The 23449-nt window shown below is 43.6% G+C and overlaps 1 protein-coding gene across 2 annotated transcripts in view; it reads left to right on the plus strand.

Moving 5' to 3' along the window:
* The window catches only part of LOC141105642 (alpha-2-macroglobulin-like), a 353065-nt gene that overhangs the window by 321198 nt on the left and 8418 nt on the right, over positions 1–23449 (plus strand). The window contains exon 23 of one of the 2 annotated variants that reach the window (XM_073595613.1): positions 17395–18311. The exons of the other annotated variant lie outside the window; for it this stretch is intronic. Within the exon in view, the coding sequence (XP_073451714.1) occupies positions 17395–17609 (215 nt within the window). The 3' untranslated portion in view covers positions 17610–18311. Of the gene's footprint in view, positions 1–17394; positions 18312–23449 lie in introns of those variants that run through there. 2 annotated transcript variants of the gene reach the window in all.

Raw genomic sequence — 23449 nt, forward strand, 5'->3', positions numbered from 1 at the left:
CAGCCTGATGAGCCCACTTTCCCAACTTGAAGTGCCCGTGCCTGCTGCCCAGCTTGATGTGCTGCTGCCCCGCTTGATGTGCCTGCTGCCCAGCTTGAAGTGTCCGTGCCTGCTGCCCCGCTTGATGTGCCTGCTGACCAGCTTGAAGTGCCCATGTCTGCTGCCCAGCTTGAAGTGCCTGCTGCCCAGCTTGAAGTGCCCGTGCCTGCTGCCCAGCTTGATGTGCCTGCTGCCCCGCTTGATGTGCCTGCTGCCCAGCTTGAAGTGCCCATGCCTGCTGCCCAGCTTGAAGTGCCCGTGCCTGTTGCCGAGCTTGAAGTGCCCATGCCTGCTGCGAGCTTGAAGTGCCTGTGGCTGCTGCCGAGCTTGAAGTGCCCATGCCTACTGCCCAGCTTGAAGTGTTCCTGTCCGCTGTCCAGCCTGGTGTGTTCCTGTCTGCTGCCCTGCCTGGTGTGTTCCTGTCTGCTGCCCAGCCTGGTGTGTTCCTGTCCGCTGCCCAGCCTGCTGTGTTCCTGTCCGCTGCCCAGCCCGGTGTGTTCCTGCCTGCTGCCCAGCCAGGTGTGTTCTTGCCTGCTACCCAGGCTGGTGTGTTCCTGTCCGCTGCCCAGCCCGGTGTGCTCCTGTCCGCTGCCCAGCCCGGTGTGTTCCTGTCCGCTGCCCAGCCCGGTGTGTTCCTGTCCGCTGCCCAGCCTGGTGTGTTCCTGTCCGCTGCCCAGCCTGGTGTGTTCCTGTCCGCTGCCCAGCCTGGTGTGCTCCTGTCCGCTGCCCAGCCCGGTGTGTTCCTGTCCGCTGCCCAGCCCGGTGTGTTCCTGTCCGCTGCCCAGCCTGGTGTGTTCCTGTCCGCTGCCCAGCCTGGTGTGCTCCTGTCCGCTGCCCAGCCTGGTGTGTTCCTGTCCGCTGCCCAGCCTGGTGTGCTCCTGTCCGCTGCCCAGCCCAGTGTGTTCCTGTCCGCTGCCCAGCCCGGTGTGTTCCTGTCCGCTGCCCAGCCTGGTGTGTTCCTGTCCGCTGCCCAGCCTGGTGTGTTCCTGTCTGCTGCCCAGCCTGGTGTGTTCCTGTCCGCTGCCCAGCCTGCTGTGTTCCTGTCTGCTGCCCAACCCGGTGTGTTCCTGCCTGCTGCCCAGGCTGGTGTGTTCCTGTCCGCTGCCCAGCCCGGTGTGTTCCTGTCCGCTGCCCAGCCTGCTGTGTTCCTGTCCGCTGCCCAACCCGGTGTGTTCCTGCCTGCTGCCCAGCCAGGTGTGTTCTTGCCTGCTGCCCAGGCTGGTGTGTTCCTGTCCGCTGCCCAGCCCGGTGTGTTCTTGTCCACTGCCCAGCCCGGTGTGTTTCTGCCCGCTGCCCAGCCTGGTGTGTTCCTGCCTGCTGCCCAGCCTGATGTGTTCCTGCCCGCTGCCCAGCCTGATGTGTTCCTGTCCTGATCCTGATTCCGTAACCTGAAGCCTGAACCTGTAGCCTGATTTCTGGAACCTGTTGGTCCTGTTTCCTGTCTGTTACCTGAACCCTGGACTCTGAGCCTTGTACCTGATCTGTCCCTCCTGTGATCCATCCATCCTCTCTTGTCCTGTTTGTTTCCCTTCCCAGCTACTGATCTCCTGTTTATGACTAGGGATGAGCCGAACACCCCCCTATTCGGTTCGCACCAGAACTTGCGAACAGGAAAAAAGTTTGTTCGAACACGCGAACACCGTTAAAGTCTATGGGACACGAACATGAATAATCAAAAGTGCTAATTTTAAAGGCTTATATGCAAGTTATTGTCATAAAAAGTGTTTGGGGACCTGGGTCCTGCCCCAGGGGACATGGACCAACGCAAAAAAAAGTTTTAAAAACGGCTGTTTTTTCAGGAGCTGTGATTTTAATAATGCTTAAAGTCAAACAATAAAAGTGTAATATCCCTTTGAATTTCGTAGCTGGGGGGTGTCTATAGTGTGCCTGTAAAGGGGCGCATGTTTCCTGTGTTTAGAACAGTCTGACAGCAAAATGACATTTCGAAGGAAAAAACCCATTTAAAACTACTCACGGCTATTGCATTGCCGGTCCGACAATACACATAGAAGTTCATTGATAAAAACGGCATGGGAATTCCCCACAGGGGAACCCTGAACCAAAATTAAAAAAAAAAAAAATGACGTGGGGGTCCCCCTAAATTCTATACCAGGCCCTTCAGGTCTGGTATGGATATTAAGGAGAACCCCGGCCAAAATTTAAAAAAAAAAATGACGTGGGGGTCCCCCTAAATTCCATACCAGACCCTTCAGGTCTGGTATGGATTTTAAGGGGAACCCCGCGCCAAAAAAAAATAAAACGGCGTGGGGTCCCCCAAAAATCCATACCAGACCCTTATCCAAGCACGCAACCTGGCAGGCCGCAGGAAAAGAGGGGGGGACGAGAGTGCGCCCCCCCCTTCTGAACCGTACCAGGCCACATGCCCTCAACATTGGGAGGGTGCTTTGGGGTAGCCCCCCAAAACACCTTGTCCCCATGTTGATGAGGACAAGGGCCTCATCCCCACAACCCTGGCCGGTGGTTGTGGGGGTCTGCGGGCGGGGGGCTTATCGGAATCTGGAAGCCCCCTTTAACAAGGGGACCTCCAGATCCCGGCCCCCCCTGTGTGAAATGGTAAGGGGATACTTACCCCTACCATTTCACTAAAAAACTGTCAAAAATGTTAAAAATGACAAGAGACAGTTTTTGAAAATTCCTTTATTTAAATGCTTCTTCTTTCTTCCATCTTCCTTCATCTTCTTCTGGTTCTTCTGGTTCTTCCTCCGGCGTTCTCGTCCAGCATCTCCTCCGCGGTGTCTTCTATCTTCTTCTCCTCGGGCCGCTCCACACCCATGGCATGGGGGGAGGCTCCCACTCTTCTCTTCATCTTCTTCATCTTCTTCTCTTCTTCTTTTCTTCTCTTCTTCATTTTCTTCTCCGGGCCGCTCCGCATTCATGCTGGCATGGAGGGAGGCTCCCGCTGTGTGACGGCGTCTCCTCGTCTGACGGTTCTTAAATAACGGGGGGCGGGGCCACCCGGTGACCCCGCCCCCTCTGACGCACGGTGACTCGACGGGACTTCCCTGTGACATCACGGAAAATGCCACAGGGAAGACCCGTCATGTCCTGTGCGTCAGAGGGGGTGGGGCCACCGGGTGGCCCCGCCCCCCATCATTTAAGAACCGTCAGACGAGGAGACGCCGTCACACAGCGGGAGCCTCCCTCCATGCCAGCATGGGTGCGGAGCGGCCCAGAGAAGAAAATGAAGAAGAGAAGAAGATGAAGAAGATGAAGAGAAGAGCGGGAGCCTCCCCCCATGCCATGGGTGTGGAGCGGCCCGAGGAGAAGAAAATAGAAGACGCCATGGAGGAGATGCTGGACGAGAACGCCGGAGGAAGAACCAGAAGAAGAAGGAAGATAGAAGAAAGAAGAAGCATTTAAATAAAGGAATTGTCAAAAACTGTCTCTTGTCATTTTTAACATTTTTGACAGTTTTTTAGTGAAATGGTAGGGGTAAGTACCCCCTTACCATTTCACACGGGGGGGAGCCGGAATCTGGGGGTCCCCTTGTTAAAAGGGGCTTCCAGATTCTGATAAGCCCCCCCGCCCACTGACCCCCACAACCACCGGTCAGGGTTGTGGGGATGAGGTCCTTGTCCTCATCAACATGGGGACCAGGTGTTTTGGGGGGCTACCCCAAAGCACCCTTCCAATTTTGAGGGCATGTGGCCTGGTACGGTTCAGGAGGGGGGCCACACTCTCGTCCCCCCCTCTTTTCCTGCGGCCTGCCAGGTTGCATGCTTGGATAAGGGTCTGGTATGGATTTTTGGGGGGACCCCACGCTGTTTTTTAAATTTTGGCCGGGGTTCCCCTTAATATCCATACCAGACCTGAAGGGCCTGGTATGGAATTTAGGGGGACCCCCACGTCATTTTTTTTTTTTTTAATTTTGGTTCAGGGTTCCCCTGTGGGGAATGCCCATGCCGTTTTTATCAATGAACTTCTATGTGTATTGTCGGACTGGAATGCAATAGCCGCGAGTAGTTTTAAATGGGTTTATTCCTTGGAAATGTCATTGTGCTGTCAGACTGTTCTAAACACAGGAAACATGCGCCCCTTTATAGGCATACTATAGACACCCCCAGCTACGAAATTTAAAGAGATATTACACTTTTTTTGTTTGACTTTAAGCATTATTAAAATCACTACTCCTGAAAAAACGGCCGTTTTTAAAACTTTTTTTTGCATTGATCCATGTCCCCTGGGGCAGGACCCAGGTCCCCAAACACTTTTTATGACAATAACTTGCATATAAGCCTTTAAAATTAGCACTTTTGATTTCTCCCATAGACTTTTAAAGGGTGTTCCGCGGCATTCGAATTTTCCGCGAACACCCCAAATTGTTTGCTTTTCGGCGAACTTGCGAACAGCCAATGTTCGAGTGGAACATGAGTTTGACTCGAACTCGAAACTCATCCCTATTTATGACCTTGGCCTGGCTTGACTATGATTCTGATACTCCCTTTTGCTACATATGCTGGTTGTGTATTATCACTGTTTGGTTGTTTGGTTTGTTCACTCTGTATTGGTGGTATGTTCACATGTATATGCATTTACCTTAATAAACTTACTTTCACCTATTTATGTCTGGTTCACTCTGTTGCAGTCCACACAGTTCTGGTCTTATCTGGTATATGACATTTCAAATTGGAAAAATTCTGTGAGCCACAATGATCTTAAGTATATGTGTTAGTATTCCGCGCTCAGAACAGCCTCATAACCGAACTGCAGCCCCCCAAAAAAAGAAAGCACCTAGGTGCAATCCAAATGCTGTGATCTCTGAGAAAATAGGGGGTTGGCGCTGTTCACTGGTAAAATAATAATTTAACAAACTCTCACCACAGGGGAAAGATGCACTACAAGTCTAAGTGAATGAATCAAAAACAGTGAAACAAAATATACTTCAGTGTGTATGGATAAATATCCACACTAAAACTACCATTACGTGTGCAAACTACTCATAGTAAAGGAACGTATGAAAGAATAAAAATACCTCCAAACATTAAATAAAGTTGATGATCAATCAAGTGTACAAAAATGACACAAAATCCAAGAAGACAATTAATAAAACGTGTAAGTGAATTGTGCCCTGAAAAAACACAGTATTAACCACTCCAAAGTGGTGTACTACCAATTATGTGAAGCTGGATAGTGATCAAATGGAAGTGAAAACAGGCTAAAAAATCAATATACATTAAGTGTGCATTAAAAATATAGTGATCAAAAATTAATAGATAAAAATATTAAATGAAAAAATTTTTGAAATTTTTTTTTTAAATACTAGCATAATAGTCTATAATTTCCAAAAAAAAAAAGTGTCCGTGCATACAACAATTCCAAAAGTGCCAAAAAAATTGCTATATCTATTAAAAAATGTCCAGTATGTATAAAAAGTTCTTGTGCACAAATCTGGTATATCTTCAATTGGTTCTGGGTGTGTCCGTTCATATTAATATGTACCGTCCTGTGTGGAGCCCCCTCTAGTGTCCCCACTCACCGGAACGCCCAACCCCTGCAGGGGTAATGGGCATGTAGACGTAGATCCGATGATCCAAGCGGTCAGTGTCCCCTTCACCACCTTCTTTTCACTTGTGTCACCAGAGTGCTCTCAAATGGCATCCACCAGGACAGAGTACCATATACAGGGAGAAGAGAAGAGCCTCATAGTGTGAATCCAAATAAAACTTTGTTAGGCTTAAGTTTACATTAAAACTGAAAGTAAAAGGAAGAAAAACTAAAATCTGACAGCTCTCCGCCGGCTGGCTCCACGCGAGAAGCCGCAGACAGTGCAGTGGTAGCGGCGTGCGTTCCACGACCGTCTACAGAAACCAGAAGTCAATGACATAAACAGAAGGTAAAAGGACGTATGCGTACCAAGTGGCCACGTCTTACGCATTTCGTCATCAAGACGTCATACTGTGCAAGCTCTGGACAGTGATCCATCCTCAAGACCCAGTAACCCAGAGGATTTTCGGTAGGAAAGGTGTCCAAGTCAGATCTTGCCCCTAAGTATTCCTGCACCATGTAAAACAGACGCTGGCGATGGTTGCTGGAACAGATCATACCTTGGGGCTGCGGACTAAAAAATTGTCTGAACGCATCGGTCAGACGGCCACCTTCTCCACCGCTCCTTTTTTGACTGACCGAAGCCTCAGCTAAACGTTATCCAGGAACAGGAGTTTGTAACCTTCCAGTCTCTGGGAATGCGTTGCACAGACCTTTCTGCAAGGCCTCCCGAAGATGTTTTATCTTCTGCTCCCCCATCTGCAACGGCAAGATAAAGTCCGCAACCTTACCCTTGTAACGTGGATCAAGGTGGGTTGCCAGCCAGTATTGATCCCTCTCCTTGATACCACGAATATGAGGATCCTTCTACAGGCTTTGCGGATCAGGGAGGCCATGCAGCGTAGGTTTGCTGAGGCATTCGGTCCGGAGTCCTCTGGGTCACTAAGGACAACATGATCCGCAGCCATCTCCTCCCAGCCATGTACAAGTCCATGGGTTTCTTGGGACAGTAAATGATCCCTTAAAGACTGCTGCTGATGATGAGTGCCAGGCTCCACCTCCATGCTGACACAATCCTCCTCTTCCTCCTCCTCCTCCTCCTCGTCCTCTCTCTGTGTGATCAGCGGGCATGCAGAAACACTGTCTGGATAAAGAGGGCCTTGAGAGCTAAGGAAGTCCTCCTCTTCTTGCCTCTCTTCTGCCTCAAGTGCCCTGTCCATTATTCCATGCAGCGTGTGCTCCAACAGGTGGACAAGGGGGACAGTGTCACTGATGCATGCACTGTCACTGCTCACCATCCTTGTGGCCTCCTCAAATGGTGACAGGACAGTGCATGCATCCCTGATCATGGCCCACTGGCGTGGGGAAAAAAAACAGGCTCCCATGACCCTGTCCTGGTGCCATAATCACACAGGTACTCATTGACGGCCCTCTGCTGCATGTGCAACCGCTGCAGCATGGCCAACGTTGGGTTTCACCTGGTGGGCATGTCACAGATTAGGTGGTTCTTGGGCAGGTTAAATTCATTTTGGAGGTCAGCCAGCCGAGCACTGGCATTATATGAGCTGCGGAAATGCACACAGACTTTCCTGGCCTGCCTCAGGACATCCTGTAAGGTACCTATGTATGGTGTAACAAGCACTATTAAGCACTAATTTATGGTGTAACAAGCACTTGTTTTTTCACACCTTGTTTATTTATTCAACATTCATATTATTTGTATTTAATATTATCGCACTAGTAAGCACAGAGTTGGTTATTATTAATTTTGTTTTTGGGGTCACCCAAGCGCAGCGCATAACTTGTAAATTTATCCTATGCATGTTATATGAAGCATGATTAGCGCATGCAGCTGGAGGTAGCACAAGCAAGGCTTAAGATCATTGTGATCTCTGAGAAAATAGGGGGTTGGCGCTGTTCACTGGTAAAATAATAAATTAACAAACTCTCACCACAGGGGAAAGATGCACTACAAGTCTAAGTGAATGAATCAAAAACAGTGAAACAAAATATACTTCAGTGTGTATGGTACTGGCCTGTCCTGCATCCAGCGTTCTTTTGGAACACACATTCAGTGCTGCTGGAGGTTTTGTAACTGATCACAGGGTGCGCCTGTCCACTGACTCGGTCAATCGACTGACCTTCATAAAAATGAACCAGTCTTGGATCACCACCAGCTACCAAGCACCTGATGCTAATGTAGCCGAATATTTTTTTTTGAAATGTCAGATCCCTTCAAGACTGCCTATGCTGATGCTGAGTGACTATCCTGTTATGCTGAGTGACTATCCTCTTCCTCCTCAATGATCATGCTGATAGCTTGTAAGAATATTTTTGGTTCTGGGCGCTGCCACCAGTGGCTAAGGCCCAATTTTTCAGCCCCTGTTTAACAGGGACGTGTAATTACAATTTTTGATGCAATATTTTGCAAGGAGGGTTCGTTGCTGCACTCAACTAGAGTATTTGTGAGGGGTTGCAGTGTTGTGGCACCAGCACCAGTGCCTAAGGCCAAATTTTTCAGCCCCTGTTTAACAGGGGCGTGTAATTACAATTTTTGATGCAATACTTTGCAGCAGGGCTTGTTCCTGCGCTCCAACTAGAGTATCTGTGAGGGGTTGCAGTGTTGTGGCACCAGCACCAGTGCATAAGGCCCAATTTTTCAGCCCCAGTTTAACAGGGGCGTGTAATTACAATTTTTGATGCAATATTTTACAGGAGGGCTCATTCCTGCGCTCCAACTAAAGTATCTGTGAGGGGTTGCAGTGTTGTGGCACCAGTGCCTAAGGCCCAATTTTTCTGCCCCTGTTCAACAGGGACATGTAATTACATTTCTTGATCTATTATTTAACACCAGGGCCCGTTTCTGCGCCCACCAAGAGTAACTGTGAGGACTTACAGTGTTGTGGCAACACCACCACCACCACCAAAGGCCCAATTTTTCTGCCCCTATTCAACAGGTGCATGTAATTACAATTCTTGATCTAATATTTCACAGCAGGGCCCATTTCTGGGCCCACCAAGAGTAACTGTGAGGACTTACAGTGTTGTGGCAACACCAACACCTAAGGCCCAAATTTCTGCAGAGTATATAGGGCAGGCCCCTACTTTCAAACATCCAACTTCCAAATGACTCCTACTTGCAAACGGAAGGAGACAACAGAAAGTGAGATGAAATCTACCCCTAGGAAGGGAAATGCTCTCCTGTAAGAGTTAATATGGGAAAAACGTGTCTCCTCTCCACTGATGCTTTATCACCAATCCTTTTTTTAACTAAAAATCCCAAATTGTCAAAAAACATTTGTCATTTGGACAGAAAGTGACGTAAAATCTTCTGAAGAGGTGCACAGACAACAAAACAAATGTCACAGGGGTTGTGGCAACACCAACGCCTAAGGCCCAAATTTCTGCAGAGTATATAGGGCATGCCCCTACTTTCAAACATCCAACTTCCAAATGACTCCTACTTGCAAACGGAAGGAGACAACAGAAAGTGAGTTGAAATCTACCCCTAGGAAGGGAAATTCTCACCTGTAAGAGTTAATATGGGAAAAACGTGTCTCCTCTCCACTGATGCTTTATCACCAATCCTTTTTTTTTTGTTTCTCAAAGGTTTTTATTGAAAGAACAAGTAATCACAAGATATCGTTATAGTGGTACATTTGCCAATAAAATGTTACATATGACATTTGGTTTGAAAACATTTTAGGACAGTATATGGAGATATTATGATTTTATACAGTATCAATGTTTTATTGCTAATACATATACTCAAGTAGCAATGTTGAAATAGTAATCGTTTACTAGCTTAAACTGTGTCTTAATGGAGAAGGTAGAGAGGGGGAGGAGGGGAAGGGGGGAAAGAAAAAAAAAAAGAAGGGGGAGAAGGGACTGGGCAATTAACTTATATTTTCCGTGTGTTATTCTTGAACCTTCTTATAGATCTTGTTTCTGGACAGTAGTTTTTGTAATTAAATATTGATTGCTTTATAGGACTGAGAGTTTTTGAATTCTATCCATTTATGCCATGTAGAAGCATAATTAAGTATTTTTTCTTGAGAAATGCTTATGAGTTCTTTTATACTTTCTATCTTGTTTATTCTACGAAACCATTCTATTTTTGATGGGATAGAATTAGATTGCCAGTGGCAGGGGATACAATGTCTTGCAGCATTTATCATAAACATAGTTAGAGACTTTAGGTATTGTCTTTTGGGTATTGAATTATAGTGTAGCAGGTATTGTGCTGGGTTAAAACTTAAGTTTTCTGAGGTGACTGACGTGATGGTTTCATGAACCATTTTCCAAAAATTTTGGATAAGCGGGCAAGTCCACCAAATGTGGATCATCGAGCCCTCCTCAATTTTGCATCTCCAACACCTGTCAGAGGTCCGGGGAGAGAACTTGTGCAATAGGGAGGGAGTTCTATACCATCTAGTGATGATTTTAAAGCAGCATTCTTGAGTGGCGACATTTAGTGAACCCTTATGTGCGTACATGAAAATTTTTTCCCAGTTTTCCTCTGACAGGTTTAAGTTGAGGTCCTGTTCCCAAGCTTGATATGAGGAACTGGAGAACACCGAATTGCTCACAAAGAGTGAGTTGTAGAGAAAGGAAATAATATGTCTCTGTGGGGTTGTCCTTGTACATAGGTCTTCTAGTGTCGTCAGAGGTCTAGTCCAATGCTGCGTTGTCTCGTTGCTGGTTAGGTAGTGTCTGATTTGTATGTAATTCCACTGCGAGATCTGTGGAGGGTCGCTATCTCTGTTTATTTCATCTCTAGATAAAAGTTTTCCATTTTTAAAAAAGTGTTTGACCAGAATTTCACCATGTGGCCATGAATTAGTGAGGACATTTTTTTCTAAACCTGGGACAAAGTCTGGATTGTTCCTCAGTGGTGTTAAAGGACTCATCCAAGGAACTGGATTGTTTTTTTTATAGGTGTTAAAAAAAATTTCTAGTGTGGGACCTATAAGAGGATGGGTTTTAATGTTTTTGGAGTGGTGCGCTGGACGAATCCACGGGAGATAATTTATTTGGTGGGAGAAAAGTGATTGCTCTAGAGACACCCAATCTTTAACTGTTTGGTGAATGTTCCAGTCTACTATTCGTGTCAGAAGAGCAGCTTGGTGGTATTTTTGGAGGTCTGGGAGAGCTATCCCCCCTTTATTTTTGGGTAAGTTTAGTCTGGTAAATTTGATTCTGGGAGGTTTGCTCCTCCAGATAAAGGAAGAACATGCTTTGCGGAAAGTATTAAAGAATGATAATGGCAGTCTAATGGGGATTGTTTGCATAACGTACAGAAATCTAGGTAGGATTGTCATCTTAATCAGAGAGGCTCTACCAAACCAAGAAATATTGAGAGAGTTCCATCTTTTTAAATCATCTTGTGTGTCTTTTAGAATGGGTAAAAAGTTGAGTTTGAAGAGATTACTTAAATTTGTAGGTATTTCTGTTCCTAGGTATGTTATGCTTTGTTTGGCCCACGAGAAGGGGAAGTTATTTTTACATAATTCTACTGAATTGGAGGGTAGTGTAATATTAAGGGCGCTAGATTTTGAGTGATTAATTTTTAAGTTTGATAATAGTTGGAAGTGCTCTAGGTCTTGGATGACATTGGGTAATGAAATATGGGGTTCAGAGAGGAATAGAAGCATGTCATCAGCAAAAGCTGCCACTTTATATGTGTGTTTGTGAATTTCTATACCCTTAATGTCTGGATTTGATCGAATTTTATTTAATAGTGGCTCTAATGTGATGACGAACAACAGTGGTGAGAGGGGGCATCCTTGTCTTGTGCCGTTGTGAAGGTTGAAGGCGTCTGACAGGTGGCCATTGACACGAACTCTAGCTGTTGGGTTGGAGTATAATACTTTGATGTATGATCTCATTTGGGGCAGGATCCCTATGTGTTTTAGTACTGCGTCCATATAGTCCCAGGCCACTCTGTCAAACGCCTTCTCTGCATCAAGAGATAGGAAGAATCCCGGTTTCTTTTGGGATGATAACCAGTGATTTATGTTTATTGCTTTGATTGTGTTGTCGCGTCCCTCCCTTCCCGGGATAAAGACTACTTTATCTAAGGAAATAAGGGAAGATAGCAGGGGTAGGAGTCTGTTTGCTAGTATTTTGGCATAAATCTTGATGTCGACATTGATTAGGGAAATTGGTCTGTAGTTAGTTACCTGAGTCAAATCTTTCCCCTCTTTTGGTATGACCGTTATATGGGCTTCCAACAGTTGTTTAGGGGGATGTTGTTCAGAGTATAGTGATTGGAAGGTTTTCAGAAATCTAGGTTTCAGTATGTTGGTAAACGTTTTGTAATATTGAAGGTAATCCATCTGGACCTGGTGCCTTGCCTATTTTCATATCTTTTAAGGCTTTATCAAATTCCGGGCCTGATATAGGTGTCTCGAGTTCTAGGGCTGTATTTTTTGATATTTGGGGTGGGCAATATTTTTCTAGGAAATTTTGAATAAGCTTTGTTCTTTTTTCCGAATTATGTGGGCATTTAGGATTAGATGGAATGTTATATAAGGAATGGTAGTAGAGTTCGAACTGTTTGGCAATCTCCTCATTCGACGAATATGGTGTGCCTTGTTTGTCTCTTATTTGATGAATTGTTGATGCAGCCTTCTTGCTTTGGACTGCCTTTGCAAGCATTTTTCCACTTTTGTTACCTTGCTCATAATATATCTTATGTCTTAAGATATATTGTCTTTTTGTTTTCATGTTCAACTCTTCTGATAGTAGAGTTCTTGCTTTAGTTAGTTCTTCAAATGTGGAGAGAGCAACAGTTCTTTTGTGAGTTTTTTCTAGTTTATGAATTTGGTCTAGTAGCGATCTAATTTTGGATTGTTTTTCTTTCTTTATTTTAGCTAGTTTTTTTATAAATTTACCTCTCATTACGCATTTGTGCACTTCCCATTGTGTAATCAAAGCTGTCTCGTCGTTTTCATTTAGTGAAAAATATTCATTTAGTTTGTCATTAAAATGTAGTACATCTATGGGGTCTTTCAAGACAGAAGTGTTAAGTCTCCATGTTTTGGTTATGGTAGTTTTTTCTGGGAAAGTTAATGATAAGGTAATTGGATGGTGATCGGATATAGTCATGGTTTTGATTGTCGAATCTTTCAGTAATTCTAGGTCTGGTTGCGAGATAAAAAAGTAATCTATTCTGGAATATTTTTGATGTACAGTAGAAAAATATGTAAAGTCTTTAGTTTGTGGGTTCAGAGTTCTCCAGGCATCATGTAGCATTAATTCCTGTAGTTGGAGTTTGATTTGTTTTAATGCTTTATAAGGAAGGCTCGATGACCCATTAGAGGTATCTATGAGTGGATTTAAAGGAGTGTTAAAGTCACCTCCTAAGACAAGTATGCCCGCAGCGAAGTTTGTTAATAGTTCCTTAATCTTACGGAAAAAGGTTACCTGCTTTGAATTAGGAGTGTAGATGTTGGCAATTGTGATGGGATGAGGTCCTAACTTTCCTTTCAAGAATATGTATCTTCCCCCTGGGTCAAGCATTGTGTCTTGAATTTGAAGAGGAGTCTCTTTGGAAATCAGAATTGAGACTCCTTTGGTTTTCCCTTCAGGATTGGTGGCGTGAAATGCCATTGGAAATCTTTTATCTTGCATTTTGGGAACTTTATTAGCTTTAAAGTGAGTCTCTTGTATGCAAATGATATTTGCTTTGAGTTTATGAAATTCATTAAGGAACTTGGTTCTTTTTTCAGGGATGTTAAGTCCTTTAGCATTTACTGAGACTAGCTTCAACGATGTTGAAGTGGTCTGCTGTTTATGAATAGGCATTTTGGAGTTCTTCCTGTACCCGAGATAAGAAGTGCTCGGATATAAGAGTATGGTGAGATTTGACTTATTTGTATGTTTTGATTTGGGTTTGATAAATATGCCCGGGATATCAAGGGGGCGGGAATGAGAAGGGGGGGGGGAGAAAGAAAAAAAAAAAAAAGGAGAGAGAGGAGGGGGAGGGTTTTTCCCTTCCCAAGGGGGTAAGGTAATGTTCCGGAGGTAGGTTTAGACCAGCTAGACTACCCTAATAACAAGGTCCGGAAAGTACAAAGAGTGAAAGAATTTCCACTCTTTTTGTGGGAGCAAGGTCTAAGTAGGATCAAATGGAATATAGTTGGATTATTATGTTTTCTTCTTTTCTTTTTTTTTTTTTTTCCTTTCTTTTATTTACAAAACTCTTAGCACTCTGGATCAGCTAGCTAATTATATTGTTCAGATATTACAGGGTGTAAGAGAAAACCTTGGTCATGGTAGATTTTTAAATTATTAGTTGCAATTTATGGGTGAGATGTAGATATGGGGACTGTAAATGACTGTATAAATAAGCGTTTTTATATTGAACCCTGTTTTATAAAGACATTTCTTAGTATCTAAATTGTGTTAGGTTTCTCAGGTGTAGGCAAAATATGACCACTCTAGTAAATATGCTTATTAGCCACAGGGGGGAGCTCTTGTCTTGGGGAATTATAGCTTCTTGTAAAAATAGGGGATTATTCTGCATATCTTATGAAAATTTAATTGCAAATTTGGAAGTACCATATTATTTGTTTAGTCAATGGAACTTGAGTATATCAAACAAAGTTGCACAAAAAAAACAGAAATTCTTGCTTCAAACATTACTTGAGCAATAGAGTGAGTATAAGGCATTATGGTGGTCGAAGAATCAATATTTGTTATTTTCCTTCATCTTTTTTTTTTTTTTTTTATTGCGTTGTCGGAGCCCGACTATTGTTGAGGATGATATTTAGCCTTGCTAATTACCTCCTGTTTAATTAAATTTGGAAAAAGGGTTATGATTCTGTAAAGGAGATTTACCTTATGCAAGATGAATTGAGGTAATTCCAATGTGGTCCACCATACTGCCTTTTTCTTATGATGAAAAATAACATCATCTATATTAACTGTGATACGAAATTGCTGTTATTCAGCACATTTTAATAATATCTAAGTATTATTGAAACAGTTTAAACCTTGATATATGTAAAATATTCATAACCGTAGAAACTTTTGCTCCTTCTTCTATGTTGGAGAACATATATAATACTACTTGTGATATGTACCGTAGTACATATCTATATATTTTTTATTTAATTTTTTCTTTCTTTCCTCCCTCCCTCCCTCCCTCCCCCCCCCCCCTCCCCCCTCCCCTCTCCCCCCCCAGACCTGACGATGGGATTTTCTGTATGTTCAATATATGAGCCATATATTCTGAAGAAAATTATCTCAAAAATATGTGTGCTCTAAAGATATTGTAACTCCTGAACATTTCAGTATGGTTAGTGGTCGATAGTTAAAGTAATAGACATTATAGTTATATCTTAATATATCCCTGAGTATCAGAGAAGAAGAAGAAAAAAAAAAAAATAATAATAATTTAGAAAGCGTACTTACAATCAGATGTTTTTTAGCTACGACTTATCTATCATACCCTTATGTTCTTATTTAGCATCAGCTGTAAAGAAAGAGAGAAAAGAGAGAGAGAAAGAAAAAAAAAAAAGAGAGAAAAAAGGGGGAAAAACAAGAAGGAGAGGTAAAAACATGCAGATAGTTGGCTCTTGAGTTCAATCTTTTAACTTGTGGTTGGTCAATTCTTTAATGGTTGGTTCAAAGGTGTTTCATCTGGAGGAATAAAGGTCGTCTTGAAGTTTAAACGTTGATTGTAGATGTGCGTGCACAGAACGACAGCAGTGTTTGTTGTGGATGTTTGAAATTCAGGTGTCCATTTGGTCTTGTCTGTCCATGCGATCTCTGCGTCTAGGAGGAGAGAGTCCTGGGCTTCCTTGGTTTGCTCCTCTTCTGTTCTGATGAAATGAAGGTGATCTGCATCGTCTATCTCTGTTTCTCTGGGCTCTGGGCGTGTAATTGTTTGTTACTTCGATCCACGTTTCGTTCAGCATGAATGAATTATACCACTCTGGTACTTCTGTTGGGGGGATGTTTAAAGTTTCACAGAAAGATTGCAAGTCTTCTGGTGTGCGTAACAGTGCTGTGTGACCTCTCCAGGTGGCTGAGAGACAGAAAGGAAACTTCCATCTGTAAGGGATACCTCTGGTGCGTAATTGGTCAAGAATCGGACGCAGAGCCCTGCGTTGCTGTAATGTGATGTTTGATAGGTCTTGGTATAGCTTTATCTCGCTTCCGTTAAACAGCACTCTATTTTTCTCTCTCGCCTTTTTTAAAATGGCTTCTTTCAGAGGGAAGTTTACCAAACAGCATATTATATCCCTGAGAGGATCAGTATCCCTTCCCCTCGCTCTGAGGGCTCTGTGAATCCTTTCAAAGTCAATGGGGGAGTCTGGGGGTCTGTCCAGTAAATCATTAAATATGGTTGTCGCAGTATGTTCAACGGGATTTTGGTCTGCAGATTCTGGGACTCCTCTTATTCTTATATTATGTCTTCTTCCTCTATTATCGAGGTCCTCTAAGTGGCGATGAATTTCAATTAAATGATTTAAGTGTATATCAGAAGATTTTTGTACCTGTTTTATGGCCTCAGCTTGTCGCGCTGTAGTCTGCTCCACTGATCCCATCCTTGTTGCAATGCTCTGGATGTCTGACTTGAGGTCTGTAATGGCTGCTGCTAGCGTGGCTTTAATGTCCAGGGCTACTGCCTGTAGATCAGACAGGCAGAGTGCTTGTGATGCTGGAGGGTTATGGGGCACAGGGGGTACAGCTTGTGGAGCTTGTAGAGTGGAGCTGTGACTGGGAGCGCTGTGGGTGCCGATCGCGCTGTCTTTTGTGGGGCCGGAGCCGCCGGCCGGGACGGGTGGCTTAGGCGAGGCCGCGGCTTTGAGGCCTTCTCCCTGCGATGTCCGGAACATCGCGGGGATGTTGCTTTGCTGGTGCTGGGAAGGCTCCGGGGGTTCACGTGCTGTTGGGGAGCTCCGGTCCTCTTTAACCATGACTGGAGCTGGCGAATTTGTCCCTGTGTGCCTATTCAGCTGCTCCTTTGTGCGGGAGAGAGCGGCTTAGGCTTCCATTCAGGTCCGGAGTTAGGCCACGCCCCCACCAATCCTTTTTTTAACTAAAAACCCCAAATTGTCAAAAAACATTTGTCATTTGGACAGAAAGTGATGTAAAATCTTCTAAAGAGGTGCACAGACAACAAAACAAATGTCACAGGGGTGATAACCCTTCCCTATGTTTTCCAAAATGCTTAAAAATAGATTTTTTGGCTGGAGCTACACTTTAAAAATGTACCAGTTCAAAATTACAAACAGATTCTACTTTACAGGCATACTATAGACACTCCCAGGTACGATATTTAAAGGAATTATTTCACTTTTTTTTTCACTTTAAGCATCATTAAAATCACTGCTCCTGAAAAAACGACAGTTTTTAAAACTTTTTTTTGCATTGATACATGTCCCCTGGGGCAGGACCCGGGTCTCCAAACCCTTTTTAGGACAATACCATGCAAATTAGCCTTTAAAATTAGCACTTTTGATTTTGAACGTTCGAGTCTCATAGACTTCAATGGGGTTCTAGCATTCATGCAAATTTTTGGTTCCTTTGCAGGTTCTGGTGCGAACCGAACCGGGGGGTGTTCGGCTTATCCCTAGTCTCTATGAATAGGAATGTCTGTCTCAACATTCATGATGAAAAGCAGAGGAAAACAATAATAACTAAACACATTTTCTAACCTTCCTTGGGAGAAGTCTCAACCTGGGGGTACTTTACAGCTGTGAGATCAATATCTGATCCAGCCAAAAAAAAATGAGAAATTTGTCAACTCATGTCTATGGGTAGTAGATGTTGTTTTCCCAGCAATGTTTACTTACCAATGAGTTTTGTAACTTAGGTACTTTTTTTCTACTACAGATGGACAGATTCGCTGGAAACGTGATACTACTCCTCCCAAGCAAGATTCATACTGGCACCAAGCTCCATCTACTGAGGTGGAAATGACTTCCTATGTTCTCCTGACTCTACTTTCTGGGCGTGAGCCGGACATGGGGAAATCTGCCAAGATTGTCAACTGGATAAGCAAACAGCAGAACTCCTATGGAGGCTTCTCATCTACACAAGTGAACTAAAAAGGAATGAAGAAATAATTATAATAATAATAATAGATACACCTACAATTTCAACTTTGCCTAAGAGAATGCAACTTACAGAAGCATGATTTCAAAATGAGTTAAAGTGACTTTGCCATATAATGAAAATGAGCCCATAATAAGACATACAGTAAATTATCAATACCTGCAGCAGGTCTTTTTCACTTCTGCTACTGCCATATGCCAAATATTTAATCAGGCAAAACCCCAGCTCTTGTGTCTTCCAAAGCTCTCCACCTTGTCTTCCATGTCTGCTAACTGCAGAGAAGCTTCATTGATGGAATATGATTTATTTTACTTGCTTTTATTCTTCTACTTAATGTGTATTTCAAAAGTTTTCTTTTTTAATACAGTTGGGAAGGCTTAAAACCCATGTTAGTGTTTTTTACTACTATCCAGAGCTCTGTCAGGGAGATTTAGCCATGCTTCCTATCCTGACAACCTCTTACCGGACAGGACAGGAAGTGAGGGGAACTCTGCGACTGAAACAGAGGAAAAAAATGATAGCTGAATAGGGGAAGTTCAGAACTCTTGATAAATATTTCTTTCTCGCTAACCAGCTAACACTAGACATGTGCACGGCTGATTTTTTTTTTTTCGTTTTATTAGTTTTTTTTGTTGTTTTTTTTTTCCAGATCATTAGTTATGATTGAATTTTGTTATTTCAAATAAATTTGTAAATTCTGAAAAATTTCAATTTGGTATGTTCCATTTGTATAAATGCAGTATTTGTTATTTTGAAAATTCGTAAATTTGGATAAATTTGTATTTGTTACATTGACTAACAGACAGACAAATTTGAAAGAAAATTCCAATACCTATAATTTATTAGTTTATAGCTATTTTTATAGTTATTATTATTAATAATAGTAATAATAATAAAAATGGTTAATAAATAATAATGGTTAAAAAACATAACAATTTTATTATAATAGAAATTATCCAAATGTATTTTTGGATTTTAAAATTCACCGCTGTGTTCCTCCGTCTTCCAATGGAAAATTGTGCACACCGTCACTAGTTGTAATACCTTCTCACCTCAAAGATGAGTTCAATGAGCTCAGATAATGATTTCTCTTTCGTTTTGCAATGATCTCTGTCCTCCACGCCCGGACAACTGCTCAGCATCAGCTCTCTCAACTCTGCAACCTCAAGAATGACTCCAATGGATATAGATAATGATCTTTCCTGTGTTAAACCCTGCAACAATCTCCTTCCTCCACTCCCAGGATTTCGTTCAGCTACACATCTCTCAACTCCTTGTCACATTTAATCACAAATACAGACTACATAGTGCTCTCTGTATACATATTTCTTAAAATAGCCCCAATAAAGGAACACTTACAAGAGTAATTCTTAAAATTTGCATATACATAAAATCTCTATTACGTCCGCTCGCTCACCACTTCCATCCACTCACGGTGGCTGTGTGACGTCACGGGCTCGGCTCCTCCCTCCGAAAATTTGTTAAATGGTTTTATCCGTTAATTCAGATGTTTCTGAATTAATGAATATGCCAAATTTTGACAAAAAACAAATTCAGAAACAAAGCGAATTGCACATGTCTAGCTCACACAGACCTCCTATTATGGAAGGTCAGTGACACTTGTGGCTATATACCTAGCTTGGGCCCTTGATATCATCAGAGGGATCCCTAGTAAGATCTGACCGGGCATCCAAAAAGTGGTACCATGAGCCCAAAATACAGAAGACGCCAAATAGTGTAAAATCCTTAAAACCTTTATTTCCAAGGCTTACATATTGCACTTACATTAGTAGAAGTAAAATTTGCCTTTTAAAACAAATTTGCTGGCCGGCAATTCAGCAACAACTCATCGTCTGGGGCGACGTCCATTGTATGACGAAAGGCGTAGGACGGAGCGACCTGCTGACATCATCGCGGTCTGCGAGTCCCAGAAGGACAGGTTGCTGCTGAATTGCCGGCTGGGGAATTTTTGTCACTGACCCTCATAATAGGAGGTCTGTGTGAGCTGGTAAGCGAGCACTTTTATTTGAGTTGGTGGTGGTGTTTCAAGAGGTCACACATTCCAGGTGGCGGTTGGAGATGAGGATTAAGAAGTTTTCCACACTTCTACATGTTCTTGGACTTTTGTCTCTGATGGTCTATTCATTAAAGAGCGCAACTGTGTAAATGTTTACTACGTTTGGGACTGTTTTTTATCTCACAGAAGGGTTGCTGCTTTGATAGTTTGATACTTGTTAATATTATTTTTTCTTAATATGTATTTCTGTTTATGTTCTAGTTGCAGATCCTCTTCCACTTTTAGTCTAGTAAAACCATTGTGTCACGCTAACCAGAAGCAGTAAAAACATCTTTTTTTTTTTGTTTCAATGTTTTTATTAACATTTTCAAGTTAACAAGTTAACAATCCGTGCAAAGAAAATCAAAACAGTCCAAAAGGTCTTATAGAAGACATATATCAGTATAAAGAATATAGGGTGCAAACTGGAAAGAAGTACTTTTCAATATGTAAATGACTTAATACTTAAATCTAATCAAAAGATGTATTACTGTTGAGTGCGCATAAATGGTTTCAGAGTTGACATAGCTAAAGGGACTTGTGATGTTTTATTTGAGGCGAAATGAGAGAACCTCAGTGCCACCCTTGGACCCAACACCCCTATAGGGAGCTTACTGTGAATGGGTGGGGGCACTGGGACGGGTCATGTGAAGTTGATGTTTGTTGTCCCTACGGTCCGTGGTAACGGAGAAAATAAAAATGTGATCGATAGGTGTGAGGGAAGGGGGGTGAGGGAGGGGGAGGCAGGGGGTTGGGGTAACTGCTTGCATATGATAGGAACAGGTATGTAGAATATGTCGTGGTACTTTCAGGGGTCCGGTGTACATGTACTTTGGTATAAGGTTTGAAATTCCGTGGATTCTCTAAAGTGGATCCAACATGCCCAAGTTGTTTGATATTTGGTTGGTGTCTCTTTTGCTTGGTGAATTAAGTTCTCCAATAGTGGGGGGATTGAGGCTTTTCCAGTGTAATGGTAAACATTGTTTGGCCGCATTGATAAGGTGGAGTGTAAGTGATTTTTTGTAGGCTGAGTAGGGTATGGACGTGGAGCAGATACTGGGCTGGGGTGAAGTCTGAGGTATAGGTCGTTATTCAGGCAGTGGACTTCTTGCCAAAAGGGTTGTAAGATTGTGCAGTCCCACCAGATATGTGCCAAGGAGCCTATTGCTGTATCGCATCTCCAGCATTGCGGGGAGACCTGTGGGTGGTACTTGTGAATCTTTTCAGGCGTCCTATACCATCTAGAGTATATTTTATACCCATTTTTTTGAGACGAAACGTTAATCGATCCCTTATGGATGTGGTCATACAATTGCTCCCACTCTTCCTTAGGTTAGTCCAGGGAAACCTCCCCTTCCCATTGCTGGCTGATTTTGTTCGCCTTGGGATTGCAATCACTGAACAGGAGCGAGTATACCACTGAAATCAAGTGTCTTAGTGGCACTGAACTGGTACACAGTGCTTCAAAGGGAGTGTAGTCTCTATACCATTTAGAGAGGGGTTTTATCCTATTAAGAAAGTGCCTGATTTGTAGGTAGTGGAAAAATGCAATGGTACGATAAGGAAATCGTGGGACGATGTTCTGAAATGGTATCAGCTGGCCATCAAGAAAAAGTTGCTCTGCTCTAAGTAAGGAATCACAGCCTGGGATGATTGGGTTGTGGGCCATAAGGCCGGGAGAAAATTCTGAGTTTTGGTCTAGCGGGATCAGAGGCCCAGGGGTCAGGGTCAGGATCAGGGTGAGTTTCTTGCATGCCGTCCGAAATGTCAGTAAGGTAGGCCTCACTTGTTCTGAAGGGATTGATTTTTGTTCTATCCAGGGCATATGTGTAATCAGCACCTGTGAGAAAGTGTCCTCCAAGGTGATCCAGTCTTTGGTCTCAGCGTGTATGTGCCAGTCTACAATTCTGGTTAGTTGGCAAGCCCATTGATATTTTTTGTATGTCTGGGAGTCCGATGCCCCCCTTCATCTTAGGAAGGACCAATCTATCCCAATTTATTCTTGGGGTGCTGGCAGACCACATGAAGTTTCTGCATAGCTTTTTGTAAGAAGTGAAGAACGAAGGGGGGATTTTGATTGGCAAGGTTTGAAATAAGTATAGTAGTCTAGGTAGGATGTTCATTTTAATAATGGCAGCTCTCCCAAACCAAAAGAAAGTGCCTAGGGTCCATTTGGTCTTCCTGTATGGATTGGAGTATAGGTGGGAAGTTTCTAGAGTATAACTTGGTCAGGTTTGCAGGGATTTTTATACCCAGGTAGGTAATGGCATGTCTTTACCAACTAAAGGGGAAATTGGATTGGCATTGCGCTACAACGGGTGTAGGGAGGGATATGTTCAGTGCATTGGACTTTGAGAAGTTAATTTGGAGGTTGGAGATTTTTTTGAAAAGGGTAAAGTCTTTTAGTCTCTGATCCTCTGCTTCTTGCTCCGGTGTTCTCGTCCGGCATCTTCCTCCGCGGCGTCTTCTTCCCCGCTTTGTTCTCTGGCCGCTCCGCATCCATGGGAGGCTCCCACTGTGTGACGCTTCTCGTCTTCTGACACTTCTTAAATAATGGAGGGCGGCCACCCGGTGACCCCACCCCCTTCTGATGCACAGGGACTTGAGGGGACTTCCCAATGGCTTTCCCCGTGACGTCAGAGGGGGGCAGGGTCACCCGTTATGTAACTGGGTGACCCTGCCCCCTCTGACCTCACGGGGAAACCCATAGGGAAGTCCCTGTGCGTCAGAGGGGGCGGGGTCACCAGGTGGCCCCGCCCTCCATTATTTAAGCTATATTTTGTTGCACCCTTACTCCAAATTTGGTTGGGCATATCATCCTCAGTCACTGGCAGCTGGAGGTAATTTTATTTGGGGGGGCGGGTTGGTTGGTCGGTCAGTGCACTTACAGTATCCATGGCACGCAATCATGGCGGCTTCCCCTGCTTTCCTCCGCGGGCATTATGGCGGCAGGCATATTGGGCAGCTTCCATCTCTTCCCTCCTCAGTGGCCAATCAGAATACTTTCCAGCTTCCACTTCCTGATTGGCAGAGAGGATATTCAGTGTGAGATATTCATCCGCTATTCTCACACACCTGGGTTTGCTCCAAGCACATTCTCTGCCCCATGAGCCACCCTATTTTGAAGCCTATTACAGCCTCTGGCTCTAATTGGTGCTTCAAAAAAACACCCCCCCTACATTGGAATTCATGCTTCTGGCGTCCTGAAAGGGGCCAGATGCATGGATGGGGGGGTGATGCTTGTGCGCCCTTAATGGATGGGCCACCCCTGTCCTCAGTTAACTTATACCAATTCAAATCTTCATTTTATTACCCATAGCAGCCAAAGCTGCAACTGCCCCAACAGGTCATGTTTTCAGGCTCTCCATTATTTTACACAGGTGATTTGATCAGTTTCACTGCCTTAATAATTACCACAGCTGTTTCATCTGAGGGAAATCCTGAAAACATGACCTGTTGGGGCACCTAGAGGACTGGAGTTGAGAAACACTGGCGTACACCATACTCCCAACCATATATCCGTACCCTAATCCAAAGCCCCCTGATCCTAGAAACACCAACTGTATTCACCAGAGAGCCCTTTCCACAAACCCATTACTCCTCAGACACCCAATCTGGCCATTACTAACTTAAAGGCAAGGTCCACCTTTGGCAAAAAAAAAAGAAATACCCATAAAATGTGAAATTATTATTATTATTATTTTTTTGCAAATGAGCTTGCAAAGTATTGCAACCACGATCAGTGTATCACAGGTGCCATGCCAGGCTCCTGCAGAC

Source organism: Aquarana catesbeiana, linkage group LG08 (assembly GCF_042186555.1).
Source record: "Aquarana catesbeiana isolate 2022-GZ linkage group LG08, ASM4218655v1, whole genome shotgun sequence".
Lineage (NCBI taxonomy): Eukaryota > Metazoa > Chordata > Amphibia > Anura > Ranidae > Aquarana > Aquarana catesbeiana.